Raw genomic sequence first — 27135 nt, 5'->3', positions numbered from 1 at the left:
GGAAAAATGACGGGTATAGAGAAAGTGTGGGTGATAATGGAGGGTGTGATGATAGCATTACTCTAGCCAGGACGCGCCTCAACAGCTGATTGCTGGGATGATTCACTTACATCTCAATACTTGAAAAATGTATTTATTGGAAATACAATCTATGTGGGGAGTTTAGGACATTATACAGCATCTCTACACGCTCTCTGTATGCTGCAAGTTCGCATGTATGTATATGTTTTTAATTTACTTTGACATAAACTGTAATAAAATATATTACAAGTTTTGTGTTGAACTAAATGCAAAATTTGTATAAATTTTATATTACTTTGTATCTGGGCTTTCAAATCTTGTTAGGAAACCAGGTTTTAGATGTAAGATATAATTAAATAGTGTGATCAGAGGTTGCACAAGTTATATACGTAAGTCACAAATGACTCTCCTTAAGGCATTTGACGATATTAGTTCTCCGATTTGAAAAAAAAAATATCTTTTTACACCTGTTACTCGAGTTATACATTTGCATGCATTTTGAAAAACTATTAAACTTTTGGCATCGTCTTTCAGGTCTTTTATTTTTGCCTTGGGTTCCTCAACAAATAATAAGCTTGCATTTTTTGGGGGTTGCATCATCATTACTCATTAATTTGTAGAAAATACTACACTAAAGTTTCACTGTCATCATAGGTAAGATTGCCAGATTAAAAGTTCTGAGAAGGACTTGTGTATGGCTGGTCCATCCCCAGTCATATCTCTCAAGATTGCTTCCTCTATATAGTAGTATTCATGTGGTGTAGGACTTAATGATGCTAAATATTTAGCAGTTATATATGATGAATATAAAACAATTGGAGAACAAGAGAATGTATGAAGGATCACAAGAATATATTACTAGAATATTGTGACATTGCAATAATAAATGTAGTGATACTGTATGTATACTTTACTATATAAGAATATACACCATAATGATGTATGCTAAATAAATGGAACATGATTACTTCACTAAATGGGGAAATAACTCAATAAATGAATATTAACATAACTGCCCTATATCTTAGGCTCACCTCCCTGTAGACAGTGATCTACCTATCTGCTTATTATTACCCTAGTTAGTGAATATCTGAAGCTTCATAATCTGATTCCAGACTAAAAATAAAAGAGTGTACCTTGCAAAGTGTGTAGAAGATGCAAGATATCAATCTGCCAGGATTCAGCATTGTCTGAAGAAATGATATGGTTATTTACAAATCATATGGCCTCTGGGAAGAAGCTGGATTCTGTGGAGAAAGTTCTTAAATAGCTGAGCATGAAGCATGGGTGTCAGTCTTATGGTCCTTGAACCCAGCTGTTACTGATGGAGATGATGTACACATTCAGAAATCCACTTGCCAGAGAAGTAGGAACAGTGTTCATTTGTGATAAGCAGAGTGTCAAGCAATGGGAGGAACTCTTGATAAAGAAAAACTTTGGTTGTCATACTCTGTAAAGTCAAGAACCATCAAGTTAGAGGGCCTCAGAGAGCAGTGAGGAATATATATCAATTGCAATACTGTGATGGAAATATCCAATCATAGAAAAAAAAAATTGAAGATATGCAAAATGCTGTCAGGTCCATAGGCATTGTTTGTCATACATTATAAAAGATATGGTAAGGGGGATACAGTACAAAGGTGGGGAAACCTTTGATACTTTTTGGCAAGACAAAGACCAATGTTTCAAGTCCCTCCAATAATCCACAAAGGACCCACATATTGGATACCTGGAGGTGACAAGACTGGTGAATTGCTGAGACATTTAGTTGTTCTGGAGAATGAAGGTAGAGGGTAAATCTTTCACTTCAGAAAATCAGTGCTGTCCCCAAGAGACTGAAAAAGAGGGTTGAAGTAAGGAAGTGAGTGTGACAAAATTAATTTTATTAACAAATGCATAAAACCAGTAAGGGTGGCGAATTTGAGAAGTCTACAAGTTTGTTGTAAAGGTAAATTAATAGTAGTAATGAATTATGAGATGACCCCAGCATATTAATGTAATGAGAAAGATTTACAATTCTTACCAGACTAAGAGGACAGCAACTTGATTGGAAACATGTAGAGCAGCTCATCAGTCAGATGATTAGGTATCTATCAGCAGAATAAATATTGGTTCATGTGAACTAATCCCAGTAGATACACTGCAGAGTATCCTTGCAGAGTATCCTGATGGTCTTACATACTTTTGTTGTGTGTTGGATATGAGCATTAAATTTTAGTTTGTTGTTCATGATTGGGCCCAGGAATTTTTTTTTTTTTTTGGCCTCATTGATTATAATGTCTAATTGAAGACAGTTTATTCTCATAAATTGTAGTTTTTTTTTTTTTTTTAATATTAAGGATGAGTGTGTTGGTAATCATCCAAAGATGAACCTTTTTTTTAGCTCACTGTTAGCTCTGGTGCTTATTCATAAAGGGTCTAAGCCAGATATAAAGATTGTGTCATCAGTAAAAAATTCAGGTTTCAGATGCTGGAGGCATTAGGTAGGCCAGTGATAATATATAGATGGGAAAAGAGGATTGCCCAGAATACTACCTTGGGGGACACCTAAATTTGCTAGTAAAGTACTAGAAGATATGTCATTAATGGCTACTTGCTGTTGTCTGTCACTGAGGGGTGACTGAAAATATACTTAAGTGTTCCCTCTGAGTCTGTAATGAGGAGAGTATTGTGGTCAATAATATCAAAAGTCTTTCTCAGATCAGTAAAATGTCTGATAGGAAACTCATTTTTTTCTGTGATGAATAAACTGTGTTGAACATTTTTATTACATATTTTTCAAGATCTGAATTCAAATTGACAAGGAATGAACATACTGTGCTTGGTTAAGCATGTGTACAGCTGCTTGTAGATTACTTTTGCAGATAATACTGTATTGGTAGATTAGAAGTTGGTCTATAGTTATTAACATCATTTGGTTCATCATATTTGTGAAATGGTTTTGAGTACATCTGGAAATTTTTGTTTCTAAAGTGACTTAAGTTAATCTTAAGTTAATTTTAAGCCTGCCCATAAATAAATACCGATTGTACAGCAATGCAAGCTACCATACGACCTGTTTTTGTAATACTCATTTGTGCTTAATTGTTATCTGTTTACAATAATGTTTTACCACTGAATACTTCATTGCTTAGTTAATCTTAAGTTAATTTTAAGCCTGCCCGTAATGCTATGCATTCAAGTGGCTTTGGCATGCTGCACTTAACTGTATACTTTTGTACTTCTCTGTATCATGTTCAAATTAATAAATAAATAAAAAATATAAATGAAAAGTATTGCAACACCTACATCTGTAGATAAAAAAAGACATTTTAGTTGTGCTACCAGCTGTATTTTTAAACAGTTTTATTATTGAAACCATTTCTGCAAAGGTGATAAGAGCAAAGTAGAATGAATCACAATACAGTGGTACCTCGAATTTTGAACAGCTCCCAACTCGAACAATTATGAAAGTGTATTTTTGTAAGTACTTTTGTAAGTGTATTTTTGGGGGTCTGAAACGGACTAGTCGAATTTACATAATTCCTTATGGGAACAAATTCGTTCAGTAACGGTACCACTGTAATTGCCTACCAGATAGTTGTTGTTTTTTGAGTGTTGCTTGAGAGGGTTTAATTTAAGAACATAAGAAAGAAGAAACACTGCAGCAGGACTACTGGCCCATGGGAGGCAGCTCCAATTCTCTCACCAGCTTAAGCCAGTGCTTTGACCTAGTCAAATCAGTCACATTCACTTAAGGGGGGTGCACGGCATCCGACCTAGTAGCACAAGCTAGTAAGGTCCAACTCGCACCCACTCATGTATTTATCCAACCTATTTTTAAAACTACACAACGTCTTAGCTTCTATAACAGTAGTCGGGAGTTTGCTCCCCTCATCCACAACTCTATTACCAAACCAGTACTTTCCTATATTCTTCCTGAATCTGAATTTTTCCAATATAAAACCATTGCTGTGAGTCCTGTCTATTTATTTATTTATTTATGTATTTATTTATTTAGTAATTTAAGCATACATACAGAGGTACAAAAAATACAGGTAAGAGCAGCATGCCAAAGCCACTTATATGCATAGCATTACGGGCTGGCTTAAAATTAACTTAAGATTAACTAAGCAATGATGAAATCAGTGATAAAACATTATTGTAAACAGATAACTATAAAGCACAAATGAGTATTACAAAGACAGGTCATATGGTTGCATGCATTGCTGTACATTCAGTCGAATGGAGTATTCTGTTAGGTATTGTATTTAAAAAAATAACAAAGTTAGATTGGGTCCTAGGTTTAACATTTGTGTGATATAATTGTGAGTAACATATAGGATATACAATTTATAAGGTTCAGTTATTCAGTATTTATTTGGTTTTGAGTGAGTAAGTGATCTTTGAGAAGAGACTTGAATTTATAAACAGGTAATGTTTCTTTTATATTTACAGGTAATGAATTCCAGATTTTAGGGCCTTTTATGTGCATTGAGTTTTTGCATAGCGTGAGATGGACACGAGGAACATCAAAGAGTGATCTGTGCCTTGTGTTATGGTCATGTGTTCTGTTGAGGTTGGCAAGGAGATGTTTGAGGGGAGGGTTAATATCAGAGTTAAGTGTTCTATGTATGTAATAGGTGCAGTAATAAGTATGGATGTTTTGTATGGTGAGTAGGTTGAGTGTTTTGAATATTGGTGGAGTGTGCTGCCTGTAGTGAGAATTTGTTATTCTAACTGCAGCCTTTTGTTGGGTAATTAGTGGTCTGAGATGGTTAATTGTTGTTGAGCCCCATGCACAAATTCCATAGGTGAGATAGGGGTAAATAAGAGAGTGATAAAGGGCCAGGAGGGCTGACTGTGGAACATAGTACCGTATCTTCGATAGTATGCCTACAGTCTTGGAAATTTTCTTAGAAATTTGTTGTATATGTGTATGAAATTTGAGTCTATTATCAAGGTGGATTCCTAAGAATTTTCCCTCTGTTAGCTTTGTGATATGTGATCTGTTTATCGTTATGTTAAGAGGTACATCTGTAGCTCTGTTACCAAACTGAATGAAGTAGGTTTTGTCAATGTTTAGTGTAAGTTTGTTAGTCCTCATCCAGGTAGATATTTTCTGTAATTCGGTGTTTACAGTATTAGCTAGCGTGACTGGGCTCAGGTGAGAGAAGACGTATGTAGTGTCATCTGCAAAAAGTGTGGGTTTGAGTAATTGCGAAGCATTTGGTAGGTCATTTATGTATAGGAGAAAGAGAAGAGGGCCAAGGACACTTCCCTGTGGGACACCAACTGTAATTGGTTGAGCGGAAGAGCTTGCCCCATTTGCATACACATATTGGCTTCTGTTGCTGAGGTATGACTTGAGGTAGTTGAGGGAGTGCCCTCTAATACCATTGTGTGACAATTTTACGTGGAGCAAGTCATGGTCAACTGTATCAAAAGCTTTACGTAAGTCAATGAAGATCCCCAGTGGGACTTCTTTTTTCTCTATTGCAGTGTATATATGTTCTAGCATGTGTATAATAGCATCATTAGTATTTTTATTAGGCCTGAATCCAAATTGGCAGGGGTTGAGAATGTTTTGGGAGATGAGGTAGGAGTAGATTCGTTTATGAATTAATTTTTTGAAGATTTTTGAGAGAGGGTGTAAATTGGATATTGGCCTATAGTTATTCAACTCTGTTTGGTCTCCTCCTTTATGGATCGGGGTGACCCTTGCTATTTTGAGAGCTGTAGGGAAGGTGGAGGATTCAGTGGATTTGTTAAAGAGTGTTGCAATGATTGGTGATAGTACTTGTGACACTTTTTTGTATATAAAGGGTGGTAAGGTATTTAAATCTCCTGCCTTGTTTTTTAGTGTGTTGATAATAAGGGAGACTTCGTATGGGTTAGTCGGAGCTAGGAACAGTGTGTTCGGGTAGTTGCCAGTGAGGTAGTCATTTGGTGGGGTATCTGAGCTTGGGATTTTATTGGCAAGGTTTTGTCCTATAGTGGAGAAGAAATCATTGAGTCTGTTTGCTGTTTCTGTTGGTGGGAGTTGGGGTTCATCTGATTTTGCTAATTTTGTTTCGCTATTTCGTGATATCTTTTTTGTTCCCAGAATTTCTGATAGGGTCTTCCAGGTCTTTTTTATATCACCTCGTAAGTTGGATAATCTGTTCTCATAATACAGTTTTTTTGCCCTTCTTATCAGGCTGGTTAGGATTGACGAGTAACGTTTTGTTTGGTCTCTGGTTAAGTGACCCATTCTGTACTGTTTTTCATATCGGTGTTTTGTATTTGGATTTGAGAATGCTGGGTGTTAGCCAGGGACTGTTCAGTCTCTTAGCTGTCATCTGTTTAGTTTTTTTAGGGCAGTGCTTGTTATAGAGGTATTGGGTCTGTTTTAGAAAATTATTAAAACATTCGTCAATATCTGTATAGATTTCTAGCTCAGTGTGCCAGTCAATGTTTGTTACTGCTGTTGTGAAGTTATTAATGGCTGCCTCATTGTGAAGTCTGAAGGTGACTTTAGTAGTGTCTTGGGGTATTTTGCCAAGAGTTGTTATGAGGAAAGTAGGGTAGTGGTCTGTGGTATTATCTGTAATTATGCCTGATTTTAAAGGGGATATGGTGTTGGTCCAGATGTGGTCAAGTAGGGAAACACTAGTCTCCGTAACTCTTGTAGGTTTTGTTACTGTTGGTAGCAACATGCAGTTACTCATTGTGTTTGTGAATTCAGTAACATGTGGGTCCTGGTCTTGCAGGAGATTTATATTGAAGTCACCTGAGAGTAGTAAGTGATCTTTGTTCATGCGTGCATCAGTTATCATACTTCCTAGGTTTTGACTAAATTGGCTAATGTTTGATTGTGGAACTCTGTAGATGTTTATCACTGTGAGAGGTTTTTGTAGGTATTTGGATTTGAATTTAGCTATTATATATTCCCCATGTTCATCCCTTGTGCAAGTATTAGTGATACATTCTAGTTGGTCTGAATAGTATATAGCTGTGCCACCCACCCCCTTGTTGGTCTGGCCTACAGTTGTGTATGGCTGTGTAACCAGGAATGGCATAGACATCTGTAGTATCAGGCTTTAGCCAGGTTTCAGTTAGTGTAATGATGGACATATTGGCATGCAAGGAATTTAGTAATGCTAGGAGGTCATCGTAATGCTTGCTTAAAGATCTGATATTGTAGTTAAAGATAGTTATGTTGTTGTTGGCTCTGAGAAGTGCCTTTGATTGTTCTGCTGTGTAGTAATTACAGTAACTGTTTGAATCATTTAAGTCATTAAATAAGAGGTTGGTATCAGGATCAATGCTTGTAATCATAAGATTTGTAGTGAATCTATAGTTAGAATTAAGTATAAAACAAAGTAAATATTCTAAAGCTAAAAAAATAGCACCTGAATTATTTAACAAATGTAAAAATAATGAGCTAATGTAGTTTTTTAAAGCTAAAATAAAGGAGACAATATAAAAGGGACTAAAATAATTTGTGGTGAACAAATAAAGTGATGATCAAATAATGGAGCTTGGGAATATGATAGTAGGTAGGGCTTTAAAGTTAGAATTATAATATAAAATTATAATATAAAAGGGACTAATATAAGTTGTGGTGAACAATAAAGTGGTAATCAAATAATTGCACTAAGGTCTAATATAATGACTTTTGTGGAGTCTATGTTTTGAGCTAGAATGAGCTATAGTACAACTAGATTTAATCTAATAATATAACAATACAAATTAAAAATAGCACCAGTCTCTCACTAGTAATTGCAATATGGTCTAATATAATGAATTTCGTATTGACTATAGTACAACTGAGTTTAATCTAATAATATAAAAAAGGCACAAGACTCTCAATTGTAATTGCACTAAGGTGTTATATAAGTTGTTTACAAGAATTAGAGTATAACTAGATTTAAATTGACAAGATAAAATATACAAGTTAAGGTAGCAAAAGAATATAAAAAGTAGAAAAAAAAAATATACGAGGTAGTTGGTACTAGTTAGCAAAAGATAGTTAAGGGCCTTGAACAATAATATAATTGAAATATACACTAATTGCACACACAATATAGTCACTAAGATATGAAAACAATCTTAGAGTAGGAATTATAATATAAACTTATAATATAAAAATACAAATTGAAATGGTACTTGCAATTGCACTAGAGTCTGGTATAGGTTGTTGACAAGATCAGGAGTATAACTAGATTTAAATTGTCAAAATATAATTCACAATTAAAGTACCAAAAGAATAATAGTAAAAAATAACAAGGGTAATGTCTTGGTTATAATATGATAGTAAGATGGTAGACAGGTACACAGGTACAAAGGATAATATAAAGGTTGGAGTTGAATATACAAACTTGAAAATTTGGCAACAAAATGTTATGGGAAGTATAAAATAATGTTTAATGTACAAAAGTAAAATTGACTGGTAGTAAATATGGTGTTTAATAAAATTTTAGTAAGTAATAATGATTACAAAAAAGTGAAAAAGTAATGTTTATTTCATTCAATATTGCACTGGTAGTTATAGTAGAGGTTATTTGGCAGTTCAAGGTAATTAAGAGTACTCTAAGATAGTAAATGTGGTATAAAACAGGTAAAGGTAATTAGACAAGTACAGTGGACCCCCGCTTAACGATTTTAATCCGTGCAAGAGGGCTCATCGTTATGCGAAATAATCGTTATGCGAATGAATTTTCCCCATAAGAAATAATGGAAATAAAATTAATCCGTGCAAGACGCCCAAAAGTATGAAAAAAATTTTTTTTTACCACATGAAATGTTAATTTTAATACACACAAACTGAAAAAGGCATGCACAATTACATGACACTTACTTTTATTGAAGATCTGGTGATGATTGATGGGATGGGAGGAGGGGAGAGCATTATCTTCTTACTGTTTAGAAGGGGAATCCCCTTCCATTAGGACTTGAGGTAGCAAGTCCTTTTCTGGGGTTACTTCCCTTCTTCTTTTAATGCCACTAGGACCAGCTTGAGAGTCACTGGACCTCTGTCGCACAACAAATCTGTCCATAGAGCTCTGTACCTCCCGTTCCTTCAAGACTTTCCTAAAATGGGCCATAACATTGTCATTGAAATAGTCACAAGCACGGCTTGCAACAGCTGTGTCAGGGTGATTTTCATCTATAAAGGTTTGCAGTTCAACCCACTCTGCACACATTTCCTTAATCTTTGAAGTAGGCACAATGGATTCCACAACTGGCATAGGCTTCTCAGGGTTAGCCCCAAACCCTTCAAAATCTTTCTTAATTTCCATACTAATTCTCACCCTTTTTACCACAGGGTTGGCACTAAAAGCTTTCTTGGGGCCCATGGTCACTTATTTTCCAGAAACAGCACCGAAAATACTGTAATAATACGAAATATTCCGAGTGTATGCTTGGATGTTACCGCGGAGGCTGGCTGGTAAACAATGGGACGGAGCGGCACATGTGAGGCTGGCTGAGGGCACATTGGACGCGTCTCGGACGAAAATCGGTATGCGGGTTTTTAATCGGTATGCACGGCAAAAATTTTGCGATAAAAGTAATCGTTATGCGGAAAAATCGCTATGCGATGCCATCGTTATGCGGGGGTCCACTGTAATGGTTATTAAATGTCAAAAATGTTAAGAGTAAATTGAAATTATAGTAAAAATGATAATTATTAATTTTAGTAAGTAATATCAATTGATAGTATTTAAAAAAATATGAGGTAATAATATGGACAGAGAAAGTATCAATTGAGCTAATGTTTAAGCAAACAATAGTAAATAAGAAAATTACATAAGGTGACTTATGCTTACTAGTAAAATCACAAACTGAGGTAGTTGATTATTTAATTACTAAGAGATTGTACAATGAAATTTGAACAATAATGGAGCAAAACATTCACTACACTACGTAGGCTTTTAGGTTGGACATTGTTTAGTTATTCTCTGTAAGATTAGTATCCCTGAGAAATCGTGATAGATCATTCTCATTCGTTATTGTGTACAGTTGACCTACATTTGTTTTCCTAACAAGAATTTTCCCATCCCGTGTGAAGCATTGGTGTATTGTGTCATTATTCTCCCGCTTAAGTTTTCTGACTCTATAAAGGAGGTTCTGACGTTTTTTGGTAAGACACTCGTTTATGTATACCTCTTTCTTTACTTTAATAGATGCAATAATTAAGTCTTTTTTCCTGTCATGTGAGTGGAATCTAAGCATAACACTTTTTCTACCATGGGATCCTAGTAACCTGGCTTCTTTTATTTCTGACTCTGGTACAATAACACTTGTTTGGTCCTTTATGATCTGCAGAGTAATTTCTTTACTGTTTGTTTGGTTCATATCACTGGGAAAAAGTGGACTGTTAACTATTACTCCGTCCGATAGTTTATCTTGCTCAGTTTTATCTTCTTGGAGAGCAAAGTAGTCACTGAACTGGTTATCTAAGTTGTTCTTCCATTCTTTTACTGCTTCTTCAACCTTTGTATTAAGAGATATTATTTGTTGGGTATGGCTATCTATGACTGCTTGGATGGTCTTGTCACAGTTAGTCATTCCTGGTGTTGATAACTTTTGTTCAAGACTGAGGATTTTGTTCTCGAGTTATTTTTAGCACATTGTTTACATCCCCTTTATTAATTCCTGTTTTCAACTTATACACCTCAATCATATCCCCCATAATTCTATGCCTTTCTAGAGAGTGCAGATTCAGGGCCCTCAGTCTGTCCTCACAGGGAATATTTCTCATACTTTGTCATCTTCCTTTGTACATTTTCCAGTGCATTTATATCCATTCTGTAATATGGTGACCAAAACTGTGCAGCGTAATCTAAATGAGGCCTAACCAAAGATATATAGATTTGAAGAACAACCTGAGGACTTCTATTATTAATACTTTTTGCTATGAAGCCAAGGATTCTGTTACCTTTATTGCAAACACTAATGCACTGTTGTCTTGGTTTCAGATTACTGCTAACCAGAACTCCTAAATCCTTTTCGCAATCTGTAATGTTAAGATCTACATTATTTAGTTTATGTGGGGCATGGTTATTTTCCTGTCCATCATTTCGAACTTTGCATTTGTCTATATTAAACTGCATCTGCCACTTCTCCGACCACTGCATCAGTCTATTCAAATCATCCTGGAGTGCTTTAATGTCCTCATTAGAATGAATTGGACAGCCTATTTTGGTATTATCAGTAAATTTGCTTATGTCGCTATTTATTCCCTCATCTATGTTGTTTATGTAAATTGTGAACAAAAGGGGGCCCAACACTGACCCCTGTGGAACACCGCTTGTGACGTGCCCCCATTCTGATTTCTCCCCATTTATGCAAACTCTCTGCTGCTTGTTTATCAACCATGCCTCTACCCAGGTAAAAATTTCTCCTCCTATTCCGTGTGCCTAAGTTTTCTCAACAGCCTCTGATGTGGAACTCTATTGAAAGCCTTATTGAAGTCCATGTACACAATATCATATACTATTTGCTTTAGAGAATTTTTTTTTATCCCTAATTTATGAGTAGTATTAGCAGAAATGAGGGAGAGAGGGAAAGGAAGGAAAAAAGAAGAGGGGGAGAAAAAACGAGGCAATGATTTTATTTTATATTTATTATCACACTGGCTGATTCCCACCAAGGCAGGGTGGCCCGAAAAAGAAAAACTTTCACCATTTTATACAGTATTTTTTTCCAACAAAATTGTTTTGTGTAATATGATGAGATAGGAGACCAAGGATATCCCCCATGATCACCTTAATGTAAGTGAACCATATCTAGTTTTCTTGAGTCATCCATGAGATTGAAGTTCAATATAGTATCGTATTTCAGATATGTAGCGATTCACTATGACTCCAATGAAAAGTCTTCAAGAATGGGCTGCTGACTGCATTGCCCAGCATCTTCTGCACAGTACATGTGTAACTCAGCTAGCTACTTCTGCATTCAGAGGTCAGATTGGATCCACTCAAAAACAGATCATCTCACAGAGTCTGGTAAGAAACACTTTGCAGTTGATTGTTCATGAGTTTCTCCACTTAAGTGGTTTTGATGAATTTCTATACACTGGTGTGGGTATCAAGACACCTTGGTATGGGTATTGAGACATCCCCGCATGTTTATTGAGACACCCTGGTATGGGTATCGAGGCACTTGATATGGGTATCCAGGCACCTGGCATGGGTATCCAGGCACCCTGGATATTACATGTGTTAAAGTAATTAAATTAACACTCAGCTTCACAATATTAAGGGGTATGCATGCACACATGCTATAGTAAGTCATGTTTGCTAGACAGCATTTCTTTGCTAGTGTTTGAAAATTTTTGCAACTTGTGAGTTCTTAGTTTATATAAAACACCTATGTAGTAATTGCAAAGAAGCAATGCAAGATACAAAATAACCATGGGGGGAGTTGTATGATAGCTCTAGGCCTTTTGTTTTGCAATCAACACATCAGGAGCTTGCAATGTTGCACAAATAGAGCAGGAAATCCAGGAAGACCCATTCATGGAAGCCAGCTCTGGAGAGAGCTGTTCCCATGAATGGATCTTCCTGGATTTCCTTCTCTTTCTGTGCAACATTGCAAGCTCCTGATTGTGTTGATTGTAACACAAAAGGCCTAGAGCTATCATTCAACTCACCTTGTGGTTATTTTGTATAAAACACTTCATAAGATGTTTGAAAATAGTGGTTTGCATTAATATCAAGAATTCACAAAAGTTCACCGAGGAAGAATTTATTCAGATTAATATCCCGTAAGGTTAATAATTTAGCACTGTATCATAGACTGTCATAGTTACTCTAATTTCACATTGCTGTGCCTTTAGCAGTGATGTGCTGTATATACACTAGTTCTATTTCGACAATTGGCATTTGACATTAAAGAGTAAATAAGTGTTTATATGAGAAAGTTCACAGATGACAGCATGCATTCGCTGAGGAGAAGCCAAAAAATCAGTTGACTACAAAAACATAGCCATAATCTACAGTTCCTCCATATCTCCCAAATCTTGCTAGACACTGCAGTGTATATTTGGCTAATAAAATGAGGGAAAATGTATGGGCAAGTCTCCTCCTGTCTGCTGTCCCTGTTATACTATATTAGCAAGAAAGCAGCAATGTTTTTAAAGAGATGGTGGCATGCTGTTTCCTCGCTGACTTTGGCTTTGGTTCAGCAAAAGCGGGTGGTGTTTTCTTTTCCACTAAACATGGCCTTATTAGCCTCCATATCTAGACCATGGAAAAATGAAAGTTACATAGACAATTCAGATAGGAACTGAAGAGTTGAACATTGAAATTTGGTGAGGAAATGCGGCTTTTGTTTTAACCAGTGTTAATATGTTGACAGCAGTTAACACTGCCTCATATACTTTTTATATTAATATATTTTACTTTAGCTTTATCAAATGCATTTATCTTTTGTATTTGTTTATTTGGTATAAGTGTGGTGTGTCTTCATGTGTTTGGTATAATTTGGTAGGAATTTTTTTTTTTTTTTTCAACAAGTCGGCCGTCTCCCACCGAGGCAGGGTGACCCAAAAAGAAAGAAAATCCCCAAAAAGAAAATACTTTCATCATCATTCAACACTTTCACCTCACTCACACAATCATGTTTTTGCAGAGGTGCTCAGAACACAACAGTTTAGAAGCATATATGTATAAAGATACACAACATATCCCTCCAAACTGCTAATATCCCGAAACCCCTCCTTTAGAGTGCAGGCATTGTACTTCCCATTTCCAGGACTCAAGTCCGGCTATATAAAAATAACTGGTTTCCCTGAATCCCTTCACTAAATATTACCCTGCTCACACTCAACAGATCGTCAGGTCCCAAATACCATTCATCTCCATTCACTCCTATCGAACACACTCATGCACGCCTGCTGGAAGTCCAAGCCAATCTCCCACAAAACCTCCCTTACCCCTTCCTTCCAACCTTTTCGAGGACGACCCCTACCCCGCCTTCCTTCTCCTACAGATTTAAATGCTCTCCATGTCATTCTACTTTGATCCATTCTCTCTAAATGACCAAACTACCTCAACAACCCATCTTCAGCCCTCTGACTAATACTTTTATTAACTCCACACCTAATTTCCACACTCCTGATTTTCTGCATAATATTTACACTACACATTGTCCTTAGACAGGACATCTCCACTGCCTCCAACCGCCTCCTTGCTGCTGCATTCACAACCCAAGCTTCACATCCATATAAGTGTTGGTACTACTATACTTTCATACATTCCCTTCTTTGCCTCCATAGATAACGTTTTTTGACTCCACATTTTTCCCTCATCAATTCTATGATTAACCTCATCCTTCATAAATCCATCCACTGACACGTCAACTCCTAAGTACAGTGGACCCCCGCATAGCGACTTTAATCCGTGCAAGAGGGCTGATTGTTATGCGAAATGATCGGTATGCGAATGAATTTTCCCCATAAGAAATAATGGAAATCAAATTAATCCGTGCAAGACACCCAAAAGTATGAAAAAAAAAATTTTACCACATGAAATATACATTTTCCTACACACAAAGAGAAGGATACATGCACAATAGTAGAGTAGTACATGCACAATATATATTGTGCATGTACTACTCTACTAAATGAAGAATAAATGACACTTACCTTTATTGAAGATGCAGCAATGACTGATGAGACAGTGTGTCCTGGGAGTGCCTTTTCCTCCTGAGTACTGTAGGTCCTGTTTGGCATTTTCTTCCAGAACAGGCCTTATCACACTGTGTATGCCACTATGATTCTTAAATCTCTCAAACCAACCTTTGCTGGCTTTAAATTCACCAATATGAGCACTAGTTCCAGGCATTTTTCCCTGTTCACCTGGGTGTTAGTCGACTGGTGTTGGTTGCATCCTGGGAGACAAGATTAAGGACCCCAATGGAAATAAGTTAGACAGTCTTCGATGACACTGACTTTTTTGGGTTATCCTGGGTGGCAAATCCTCTGGGGTTAATTGTTTCTTGGTATTCTCAATAAGCCACACCAACAACGGTGCTACAGCAGCAGCAGCAGCAGCTGACAGTGCTACAGCAGCAGCAGCAGCTGACAGTGCTACAGCAGCAGCAGCAGCAGCTGACAGTGCTACAGCAGCAGCAGACGGTACTACAGCAGCAGCAGACGGTACTACAGCAGCAGCAGCAGCTGACGGTGGTACAACAGCAGCAGCAGCTGACAGTGCTACAGCAGCAGCAGACGATGCTACAGCAGCAGCAGACGATGCTACAGCAGCAGCAGACGGTACTACAGCAGCAGCAGCAGCTGTACCACCAATAGTAGCGATGGTTGATTGGGGTTTATTATACAACCTGGCCAGCTCGGAGACACGCACTCCACTTTCATACTTATCAATGATCTCTTTCTTCATCTCTATAGTAATTCTCACCCTTATTTGCTGTAGGGTTGGCACTAGAAGCTTTCTTGGGGCCCATGGTCACTTATTTTCCAGATAAATCACCAAAAACACTGTACAGTGGACCCCCGCATACCGATGGCATCACATAGCGATTAATCCGCATACCGCTTGCTTTAATCGCCAAAATTTTGCCTCACATACCTCTTAAAAACCCGCTCACCGATTTTCGTCCGAGACGCGTCCAATGTGCGGCCTGAGCCACGCTCACATGTTCCGCCGGTGGCATTGTTTACCAGCCAGCCTCCGCGGTAACATCCAAGCATACAATCGGAATATTTCGTATTATTACAGTGTTTTCGGTGCTTTTTCTGGAAAATAAGTGACCATGGACCCCAAGAAAGCTTCTAGTGCCAACCCTACAGCAATAAGGGTGAGAACTATAATAGAGATGAAGAAAAAGATCATTGATAAGTATGAAAGTGGAGTGCGTGTCTCCGAGCTGGCCAGGTTGTATAATAAACCCCAATCAACCATCGCTACTATTGTTGGTACAGCTGCTGCTGCTGCTGCACTGTCAGCTGCTGCTGCTGCTGCACTGTCAGCTGCTGCTGCTGCTGCTGCACTGTCAGCTGCTGCTGCTGCTGCACTGTCAGCTGCTGCTGCTGCTGTAGCATCGTCTGCTGCTGCTGTAACATCGTCTGTTGCTGCTGTAGCATCGTCTGTTGCTGCTGTACCACCGTCAGCTGCTGCTGCTGCTGTAGCATCGTCTGCTGCTGCTGTAACATCATCTGTTGCTGCTGTACCACCGTCAGCTGCTGCTGCTGCTGTAGCATCGTCTGCTGCTGCTGTAACATCGTCTGTTGCTGCTGTACCACCGTCAGCTGCTGCTGCTGCTGTAGCATCGTCTGCTGCTGCTGTAACATCGTCTGTTGCTGCTGTAGCATCGTCTGTTGCTGCTGCTGCTGTAGCATCGTCTGCTGCTGCTGTAGCATCGTCTGTTGCTGCTGTACCACCGTCAGCTGCTGCTGCTGCTGCTGTAGCACCGTTGTTGGTGTGGCTTATTGAGAATACCAAGAAACAATTAACGCCAGAGGATTTGCCACCCAGGATAACCCAAAAAAGTCAGTGTCATCGAAGACTGTCTAACTTATTTCCATTGGGGTCCTTAATCTTGTCTCCCAGGATGCAACCCACACAAGTCGACTAACACCCAGGTGAACAGGGAAAAATGCCTGGAACTAGTGCTCATATTGGTGAATTTAAAGCCAGCAAAGGTTGGTTTGAGAGATTTAAGAATCGTAGTGACATACACAGTGTGATAAGGCATGTTCTGGAAGAAAATGCCAAACAGGACCTACAGTACTCAGGAGGAAAAGGCACTCCCAGGACACAGTGTCTCATCAGTCATTGCTGCATCTTCAATAAAGGTAAGTGTCATTTATTCTTCATTTAGTAGACTAGTACATGCACAATATATACTGTGCATGTACTACTCTACTATTGTGCATGTATCCTTCTCTTTGTGTGTGGGAAAATGTATATTTCATGTGGTAAAAATTTTTTTTTTTCATACTTTTGGGTGTCTTGCACGGATTAATTTTATTTCCATTATTTCTTATGGGGAAAATTCATTCACATACCGATTATTTCGCATAACAATTACCCCTCTTGCACGGATTAAAATCGTTATGCGGGGGTCCACTGTAATAATACGAAATGTTCCGATTGTATGCTTGGATGTTACCGCGGAGGCTGGCTGGTAAACAATGCCACCGGCGACACATGTGAGGCTGACTAAGGGCGCACATTGGACGCGTCTCGGACGAAGAGCGGTGAGCGGGTTTTTGGGCGGTATGCGAGGCAAAATTTTTGCGATAAAAGCGAGCGGTATGCGGATTGAACGGTATGTGATGCGTACGGTATGCGGGGGTCCACTGTACAGTGGACCCCCGGTATTCGATATTAATCCGTTCCTGAGAGCTCATCGAATACCGATAATATCGAAAACCGAATCAATTTTCCTCATAAAAAATAATGGAAATCAAATTAATCCGTGCAAGACACCCAAAAGTATGAAAAAAAAAAATTTACTACATGGAATATTAAGTTTAATGCAATAGAATAATAACAAAATAATTGACACTTACCTTTAATGAAGATCTGGTGATGATTGATGGGATGGGAGGAGGGGAGAGGTGTTAGTGTTTAGAAGGGGAATCCCCTTCCATTAGGACTTGAGGTAGCCAGTCCTTTTCTGGGGTTACTTCCCTTCTTCTTTTAATGCCACTAGGACCAGCTTGAGAGTCACTGGACTTCTGTCGCACAACATAACTGGCAGCCTCACCATGCCTAATTACACTATGTATGCCACTACGATTCTTAAATCTTTCAAACCAACCTTTGCTGGCCTTAAATTCACTCCACTCACATCACCACTAGTTGCAGGCAATTTCTTAACCAAATCGTCATGCAACTGCCTAGCCTTTTCACAAATGATCGCTTGAGAGATGCTATCTCCTGCTATCTGTTTTTCATTTATCCACACCAATAACAATCTCTCAACATTTTCTAACACTTGCGGTCGCTGTTTCGTAATCACAGTTGCACCTTTTGCAAGAACAGCTTCCTTGATTGCCGTTTTCCTGGTCACTATAGTAGAGATGGTTTATTGGAGTTTATTATACAACCTGACCAGCTCCTACACACGCACTCCACTTTCGTACTTTGCAATTATCTCTTTCTTCATTTCACAAGTCATTAGCGACTTTTTTCTCGAAGGGTTGGCACTAGAAGCTTTCTTGGGGCCCATGGTGACTTATTTTGCAGAAACAAGCACCAAACACAGTGATAATATGGATAATATGGAATGTACTGAATGTATCCTTAGATGCGCACACACTGGCTGGCTTGTAAACACTGGTACACACGGGGGAGTTCAGGCCACACGTGGACAGGTCTCGTACGAATCGTATCGAATACTGGGTTTTCAATCGAATACCGAGGAAAATTTTTTGCGTTAAAATGCATCGAAAACCGGATTTATCGAATACCGGGGGTCCACTGTATCTGAAAACATTCACTTCTTCCATACTCCTCCTCCCCAATTTGATATCCAATTTTTCTTTATCTAAATCATTTGATACCCTCATCACCTTACTCTTTTCTATGTTCACTTTCAACTTTCTACCTTTACACACTCTCCCAAACTCATCCACTAACCTTTGCAATTTTTCTTTAGAATCTCCCATAAGCACAGTATCATCAGCAAAAAGCAACTGTGTCAATTCCCATTTTGTATTTGATTCCCCATAATTTAATCCACCCCTCTCCCGAACACCCTAGCATTTACTTCTTTTACAACCCCCATCTATAAATATGCTAAACAACCATGGTGACATTACACATCCCTGTCTAAGACCTACTTTTACCGGGAAGTAGTCTCCCTCTCTTCTACACACCCTAACCTGAGCCTCACTATCCTCATAAAAACTCTTTACAGCATTTAGTAACTTACCACCATATACTTGCAACTTCTGCCACATTGCTCCCCTATACACTCTATCATATGCCTTTTCTAAATCCATAAATGCAATAAAAACTTCCCTACCTTTATCTAAATACTGTTCACATGTATGTTTCAATGTAAACACTTGATCTACACATCCCCTACCCACTCTGAAACCTCCTTGCTCATCTGCAATCCTACATTCTGTCTTACCTCTAATTCTTTCAATTATAACCCTACCGTACACTTTTCCTGGTATACTCAGTAACCTTATTCCTCTATAATTTTTACAATCTCTTTTGTCCCCCTTCCCTTTATATAAAGGGACTATACATGCTTTCTGCCAATCCCTAGGTACCTTCCCCTCTTTCATACATTTATTAAACAAAAGTACCAACCACTCCGACACTATATCCCCCTGCTTTTATCATTTCTGTCATGATCCCATCAGTTCCAGCTGCTTTACCCCCTTTCATTCTACGTAATGCCTCACGTACCTCCCCCACACTTACATTCTGCTCTTCTTCACTCCTAAAAGATGGTATACCTCCCTGGCCAGTGCATGAAATTACTGCCTCCCGTTCTTCCTCAACATTTAAAAGTTCCTCAAAATATTCTTGCCATCTACTTTTAGGAGTCAAGAAGAGCAGAATGTAAGTGTGGGGGAGGTACGTGAGGCATTACGTAGAATGAAAGGGGGTAAAGCAGCTGGAACTGATGGGATCATGACAAATGTTAAAAGCAGGGGGATATAGTGTCGGAGTGGTTGGTACTTTTGTTTAATAAATGTATGAAAGAAGGGAAGGTACCTAGGGATTGGCAGATCCCTAGGTACCTTCCCCTCTTTCATACATTTATTAAACAAAAGTACCAACCACTCCGACACTATATCCTCCCTGCTTTTAACATTTCTGTCATGATCCCATCAGTTCCAGCTGCTTTACCCCCTTTCATTCTACGTAATGCCTCATGTACCTCCCCCACACTTACATTCTGCTCTTCTTCACTCCTAAAAGATGGTATACCTCCCTGTCCAGTGCATGAAATTACCGCCTCCCTTTCTTCCTCGACATTTAAAAGTTCCTCAAAATATTCTCGCCATCTACCTAATACCTCCCTCTCCCCATCTACTAACTCCCCTACTCCGTTTTTAACTGGCAAATCCATACATCCCCTAGGCTTTCTTAACTTGGGAAGCGAGGGTATTGAGCGGCAGAAGGGGAGAGGGATGATCAGTAGGTTACAGAAAACAGCGGGGCAGGGGATAGTGCGGGGGTAGAAGGTAGCAAGAGATTGAGGTAGAAAGAGCTGAAGGTATCAGAGTTTGTGAAGTAAGGCAGTTGCTGTCAAAAAGTCAGTGAGAGAGTCTGGATGAAAGGTGGGTCCATCAGCGAGAAGGGAAGGTAAAGAGAGAGCAGCGGAGCGAAGACGACGATGGAGGTAAATTCTGCGTGCTCGTTGATAAAGTGGGCAGTCTAACAGAATGTGGCTGACTGATAATGGAACCTTACAATTCTCACAGAGGAGCAGGGCGCCTCTCCATGAGATTTATTCATACAAAAATTACAAAATTTACTGTTATGCAGACAACTGCATTATTGTAAAAATGGTATAAATACTATCAGTGCGCTAGTGAAAGAATATTAGACTCCCCAGTTGACGTGTATTGGACGTGTGGTGTGATTTGCTTACTCCTGAACATTGGTAAAAATCGAACATTTTTGCTACTTTGAGCTCAATTTCAAGGTCGTTTTCATCGTGAAACTAATCAAAATCATCTCTTTTTCTGTAATATGTTTTCCATTTTATCACACGAGACCATGAAAACGAGAATACAACGATAAATACTATACGAAAATACACCTCAAAGTCGGCGTTTTAATCCAAAAAAAAATGGCCAGTTTTTTTTTTCTCCTTATGCACTGCGTGCTGCAGGATTTTTTTTTATGTAGTGCACACTAACCACACAGACCCATTCTCTCACATGTGGGCCTACCAGCTTTCTCCTGCTTGATTTGATGCCGCTAGAATTTATGTCTATTAACCCTTTCAGGGTCCAAGGCCAAAATCTGAAGTCACGCACCAGTGTCCAAGAAATTTTGAAAAAAAAAAATTATTTTTTCTTACAGAATTAAAGAGCATATTTTTGTGAAGGTAATAAAACAAAAAAAATAAGAATCTGATCAGTACTTACCGAGATACAGTGCCAAGAAGTTTATAGAAAATGATGTGGTGGTGGCAACATCGACGAATTCCACATACGCGTATTATATTATTTTGTTGTTTTAGTTGTTTTTTCTTTTCTTTTCCAATTTTTTTCTATTCCTACTAACATTTGGGGCCTGAGAGACCAATACTGTATATAATTGATATATATAAACTCACTGTATTGAACACAATAACCGCACTAAAGTTATTATCATATTATTGTTTACCACTGTTTTTTATTACAATAAACATGCACAAATATTGTATAATACTAATGTTCTGTCATATATTTACATATTTACAATCACTGGACATGGTTTTAGAACTGCTGGAGCTTGTGGAACTCCTTGAAACAAGGCACCATGCACAGAGGCACCTTACATTCCTCACACATAAACCGAGTGTCTTTGCGTCTTTGTTGCCGTCATTTTGTTTGTGCACAGACAATGCATCTCTTCTGAGCAAATTTCTTTTGAGTTGAAGGAAGCTGTATTATGAAATGATCACCTTCTCTTCTCAAACGCTTGGGTATATCCTGAGGAATTCGAGGACCATGTTGTATTGCAGGTGTTGTTACCTGGTACTTCATTATGAGTTGTCTGACAACAGACAAACAAAATTCACCATACGGTGGTCTGTTACCAGTCTTTATTTGGTACATATTATATGCATTGAGCATTGAAATGTCCATGAGATGGAAGAAAAGTTTCATGTACCACTTGTAACTCTTACGAACACAGTCAACAAAACCAATCTGCATGTCACACTTGTCAACCAAGCGCATGTTTTGTGTATAATCAATCACTGACACTGGTTTTTGAATACGTTCATTAGTCACTCGATCAACTTTGCCACTGTCTTGCATTTCATTACGGTGAATGGTTGTCAACAATGTGACATCTCGTTTGTCATGCCACTGTAATGCCATGATGTCATTGGCAGTAAACACCTGCACGTCATCACCAAAACAGTCAAAGGGTTAAAAAAAATCTGTCAGTTTATTGTAAACATTTTTCTATCATAATATCTGATAGCATTGCTGCCATTGCTCAGCTATAGCAGTACTTCAATATTAAGCAGAGGTGCAAAAGCAAGGATTAAAATTATTAGGCTTTTAGCTGAGAGTTAATTTGGCCTTGTGTGTACTGTTTGTTTTCTGTGTTTTGGAATTTCTTTACTGCCTACATTATAAAATGGGTCAATTTCAGCTTTTTTTTAAAGTTTGAAAATAACACTTGTATTTATACTTTCTCCTGTTAGGGTTCATAATAGAAGATTTTGGATTGCTGATTATAAAGTTCCAAAAGACTTGGCTTAGGGGAAGAGTGCAGACATGTTTGAATACCATAAATGTGTTGGTAAAAATGGTATATGATACTGACAAGTAGTTGGAAAAAAATATGAAAGTCCTTGAACATTTTATTGGAAACATTTTTGTACTGGGACTTTGGTCACATTTGGATTGACTAAGGTCCAAGGGCTGTAGTGTTTCAAAAAAAAAAAATTTTTTTTCATTTAGTGTTTTTTCAATAAATATATTTTCTGGATTTCCAGTCTTTAGTGTTTATTGGCTTATTTCCAACCATGTCCTTTTTAACATGGTAGATACTGTATTTAAAAAGTCCATTGTTAGTAGTTTTTGTTTTGATTTTTTTTTTTTTTTAACTCATTGTCTGTCTTCCACCAAGGCAGGGTAACCCCAAAAAGAAATGTAAAGTTTTTCTTTTACATTTGGTAATTTATTCAGGAAAAGGGGTTACTAGCCCTTTGCTTCTGGCATTTTAATCCACTCTCACAACACGCATGGCTTACAGAGGAAGGATTCTTTTCCATTTTCCCATGGAATGTTTTGAATTTGGTGCAAGAAAAATATCTTTGCTTTCTTCAAATTTCACCAATGATATTTTGCTCTTTCTCCTGTTTTTATGATGCTTTTTATTTTTTGCTCTTTCTCCTGTTTTTATGATGCTTTTTATTTTAGTTTGGTATTTTGATTGTTGTTTTATCAAAATTAGCTAATATAATATTGTTTAAGATTTCAGGGATGTTTTGCTACTTCTACTTACATTTAGGTCACACTACACATGCAATTTTTTTTTTTTTTTTTTTTAATAACAAGTCAGCCGTCTACCACCGAGGCAGGGGGACCCAAAAAGAAAGAAAATCCCTAAAAAGAAAATACTTTCATCATTCAACACTTTCACCTCACACACAATCACTGTTTTTGCAGAGGTGCTCAGAATACAACAGTTTAGAGGTATATACGTATAAAGATACACAACATATCCCTCCAAACTGCCAATATCCCAAACCCCTCCTTCAAAGTGCAGGCACTGTACTTCCCATGCATGTACAAGCATATATATACACACCCCTCTGGGTTTTCTTCTATTTTCTTAATAGTTCTTTTTCTTGTTTATTTCATCTTATCTCCATGGGGAAATGGAACAGAATTCTTCCTCCGTAGGCCATGGATATTGTAAGAGGCGACTGATATGCCGGGAGCAAGGGGCTAGTAACCCCTTCCCCTGTATAAATTACTAAATTTAAAAAGAGAAACTTTCGCTTTTCTTTTTGGGCCACCCTGCCTCGGTGGGATATGGCTGGTTTGTTGAAAGAATACAGTGGTACCTCGGGATACGAACAGCTCAAAACTCGAACAGTTATGTAGTTATATTTTTGGGGGTCTGAAACTGATTAATCTAATTTGCATTATTCCTTATGGGAACAAATTCGTTTGGTATCGGCACTCGAACAGCCTTCTGGAATGAAATAAATTTGTATCCCGAGGGACCACTGTATTGTTTAAATATTTTTTTATTTATTATCACACTGGCCGATTCCCACCAAAGCAGGGTGGCCCGAAAAAGAAAAACTTTCACCATCATTCACTCCATCACTGTCTTGCCAGAAGGGTGCTTTACACTACAGTTTTTAAACTGCAACATTAGCACCCCTCCTTCAGAGTGCAGGCACTGTACTTCCCATCTCCAGGACTCAAGTCCGGCCTGCCGGTTTCCCTGAACCCCTTCATAAATGTTACTTTGCTCACACTCCAACAGCACGTCAAGTATTAAAAACCATTTGTCTCCATTCACTCCTATCAAACACGCTCACGCATGCCTGCTGGAAGTCCAAGCCCCTCGCACACAAAACCTCCTTTACCCCCTCCCTCCAACCTTTCCTAGGCCGACCCCTACCCCGCCTTCCTTCCACTACAGACTGATACACTCTTGAAGTCACTCTGTTTCGCTCCATTCTCTCTACATGTCCGAACCACCTCAACAACCCTTCCTCAGCCCTCTGAACAACAGTTTTGGTAATCCCGCACCTCCTCCTAACTTCCAAACTACGAATTCTCTGCATTATATTCACACCACACATTGCCCTCAGACATGACATCTCCACTGCCTCCAGCCTTCTCCTCGCTGCAACATTCATCACCCATGCTTCACACCCATATAAGAGCGTTGGTGAAACTATACTCTCATACATTCCCCTCTTTGCCTCCAAGGACAAAGTTCTTTGTCTCCACAGACTCCTAAGTGCACCACTCACCCTTTTCCCCTCATCAATTCTATGATTCACCTCATCTTTCATAGACCCATCCGCTGACATGTCCACTCCCAAATATCTGAATACATTCACCTCCTCCATACTATCTCCCTCCAATTTGATATTCAATCTTTCATCACCTAATCTTTTTGTTATCCTCATAACCTTACTCTTTCCTGTATTCACTTTTAATTTTCTTCTTTTGCACACCCTACCAAATTCATCCACCAATCTCTGCAACTTCTCTTCAGAATCTCCCAAGAGCACAGTGTCATCAGCAAAGAGCATCTGTGACAACTCCCACTTTATGTGTGATTCTTTATCTTTTAACTCCACGCCTTTTGCCAAGACCCTCGCATTTACTTCTCTTACAACCCCATCTATAAATATATTAAACAACCATGGTGACATCACACATCCTTGTCTAAGGCCTACTTTTACTGGGAAATAATTTCTCTCTGTCCTACATACTCTTAACTTGAGCCTCACTATCCTCGTAAAAACTCTTCACTGCTTTCAGTAACCTACCTCCTACACCATACACCTGCAACATCTGCCACATTGCCCCTCCTATCCACCCTGTCATACGCCTTTTCCACTAATTTTAAATAGTCTTGTGAGTTTCATTTATGAGCGAAAATATGAAATATTAATTGAAGCAGGTTTTAACATGTTTGCCTTTTTTTTTCAGAGAGATCTCAAGCTACATTTGTCAAGCTTTGAGTGCACAACATCTACCAGCATAAGTAATCCTGCATCTCGGCTCTTGAAACAGAGAATTGCCTCTGTAGCAGATTATATATCATGTCAGTCTCAGGTGAACTTCCTGAAGGCATCGATACTAAAGCTCTTACTCTTGGAAGAGTTTGTTTTAAGTACTGGTGTTGAGTGGGAGGGCAGAAATATGTCATGGGGGGACAATGAAGATTTTGTATTTGAATATTCCACTTCTGATGTAGCATACCTAAATGCCTTTATTAGAGTTTTACAGACATTTGGACCTTTTCCTGTTGAGAAAGTTGTAATTTCATTTGATTTTCAGGATACTGATGATATGAAATCAGTCCTGCAGGCACTTTTTAATAGTTGTACTAAAATAAAAAGTATCCACCTAGCAGGGAAATGTGTTCACCTTATTGCACTGAGCAAACTCAAGTGCTTTTCCAAGCAGTTGGAAGAACTAGTGATGATAGACTCATTTGGAGCTCTAACCAAAGATGTATTTTGTGTATCTCTGCTAGGCAGACCTTGGATAGAATACATATCTAGTCATGATGGTAGAAATAGTTGTCTGGAGCCTCAGTTTCCCGCTTTAAGGCATTTATGGTATCAAAGACAAAATTCACATAAAAGCTGGAATGATAGTTTGATAAAAACAGCAATCTTGACATACTATCCAAACCTCAAAACTTTAAATTGGCGTGTAAATGACTTCAACCATAATTATGCTCTTACCAAAATACCGGGGTTAAGTGGTAAGCAATATAATTTAGAAAGCTTGATGTTAACTACTGTGGATCTCTCAGACTCTCACAGGAATTCAGTAACTGATCGATTAATTTGCAGTGTAGATGTTGGGTATTTACCTCAGTCATTTCCTGGTCTCCAAGATGTATCTCTAGTTTTTGCTAGAGCCACAGACTGCCAGTGCTCACGCTCAGAGCTGAGGAGTCCTTGTAAGACCAGAGCAACTCAGATTATAGAGACACTGACCAATGTGCTAAATGAATGTAGTAAAATAGAATCTCTCACTGCTGTTGGTGATATTGTACATTTAGAATCTATTTTGCATCCAGTTCTAAGTCTTCATGGACACCGATTAAAATCATTGGGTTTAAGGCTGCATTCTACAGCAACAACAACACAGCAGCATATTATATCAATTACTTCTCTGTGTCCTCACCTAGAAAACATTACTGTTACAGGAAGTGCCTCTTATGGAGGTGCTGTGTTAGGATCCCACACAAATTACAAATGGCCAAAAGTGAAGAACTTACAGTTGATGCTCAATGCTATGCAGCCAGAAAATATTGAGTTAATACGGATGTTTTTGTCTGCTTGCTGTTTTGTGGAAAGTTTATGCATCAGTATATTAGCCATTGAAAATCTTGGTGTAATAATTAATGAACATAAAGCTAATAATATAGTGGTGCTGATTTTACCTGCACTTGAAAATATATCAGATGCCGATATTGACGATCATGTATGTGTAATCCTTAAGAACTGCCCGAAACTGCGCTATATTTACGTGCCTAGAAAATTAAAGAGGTGGAGACATTTACAAGAAAAGTTATGGAATCGTGGTATTGCTGTGAAGTTTACCGACCTTCTAGCTAGTGGATTTTAGACAAAAAGTTTATGAATTTATTATACAATGAATATATTTATTTTTTACATGTCTCTGACATTTCTCTGAATAACGTAATTTTTGTTGTTGTTGGGGGAGGGGGGTTATAATTTTATTATTAAACAGATAATTATTACATT

The 27135-nt window shown here is 38.2% G+C and overlaps 1 protein-coding gene across 1 annotated transcript; it reads left to right on the top strand.

Moving 5' to 3' along the window:
• Positions 1-74: 74 nt before the first annotated feature.
• Positions 75-27135, top strand: LOC128689477 (uncharacterized). The gene is made up of 3 exons (XM_053777815.2): positions 75-215; positions 11830-11993; positions 25340-27135. Exons 2-3 carry the CDS (start codon positions 11847-11849, stop codon positions 26993-26995), a joined length of 1803 nt encoding a protein of 600 aa, XP_053633790.1. The 5' UTR covers positions 75-215; positions 11830-11846; the 3' UTR covers positions 26996-27135.

Source organism: Cherax quadricarinatus, chromosome 18 (assembly GCF_038502225.1).
Source record: "Cherax quadricarinatus isolate ZL_2023a chromosome 18, ASM3850222v1, whole genome shotgun sequence".
Lineage (NCBI taxonomy): Eukaryota > Metazoa > Arthropoda > Malacostraca > Decapoda > Parastacidae > Cherax > Cherax quadricarinatus.
Note: the sequence above shows the minus strand (reverse complement) of the source record. Positions and strands in the feature narration are given on the sequence as shown.

Excerpts from the sequence above, each read along its gene's own strand:
- LOC128689477 (XM_053777815.2), top strand. The coding sequence starts at position 11,847 with ATGACTCCAATGAAAAGTCTTCAAGAATGGGCTGCTGACTGCATTGCC. Across the intron at positions 11,994-25,339 it reads AGATCATCTCACAGAGTCTG|AGAGATCTCAAGCTACATTT; the intron begins GTAAGAAACACT and ends TTTTTTTTTCAG.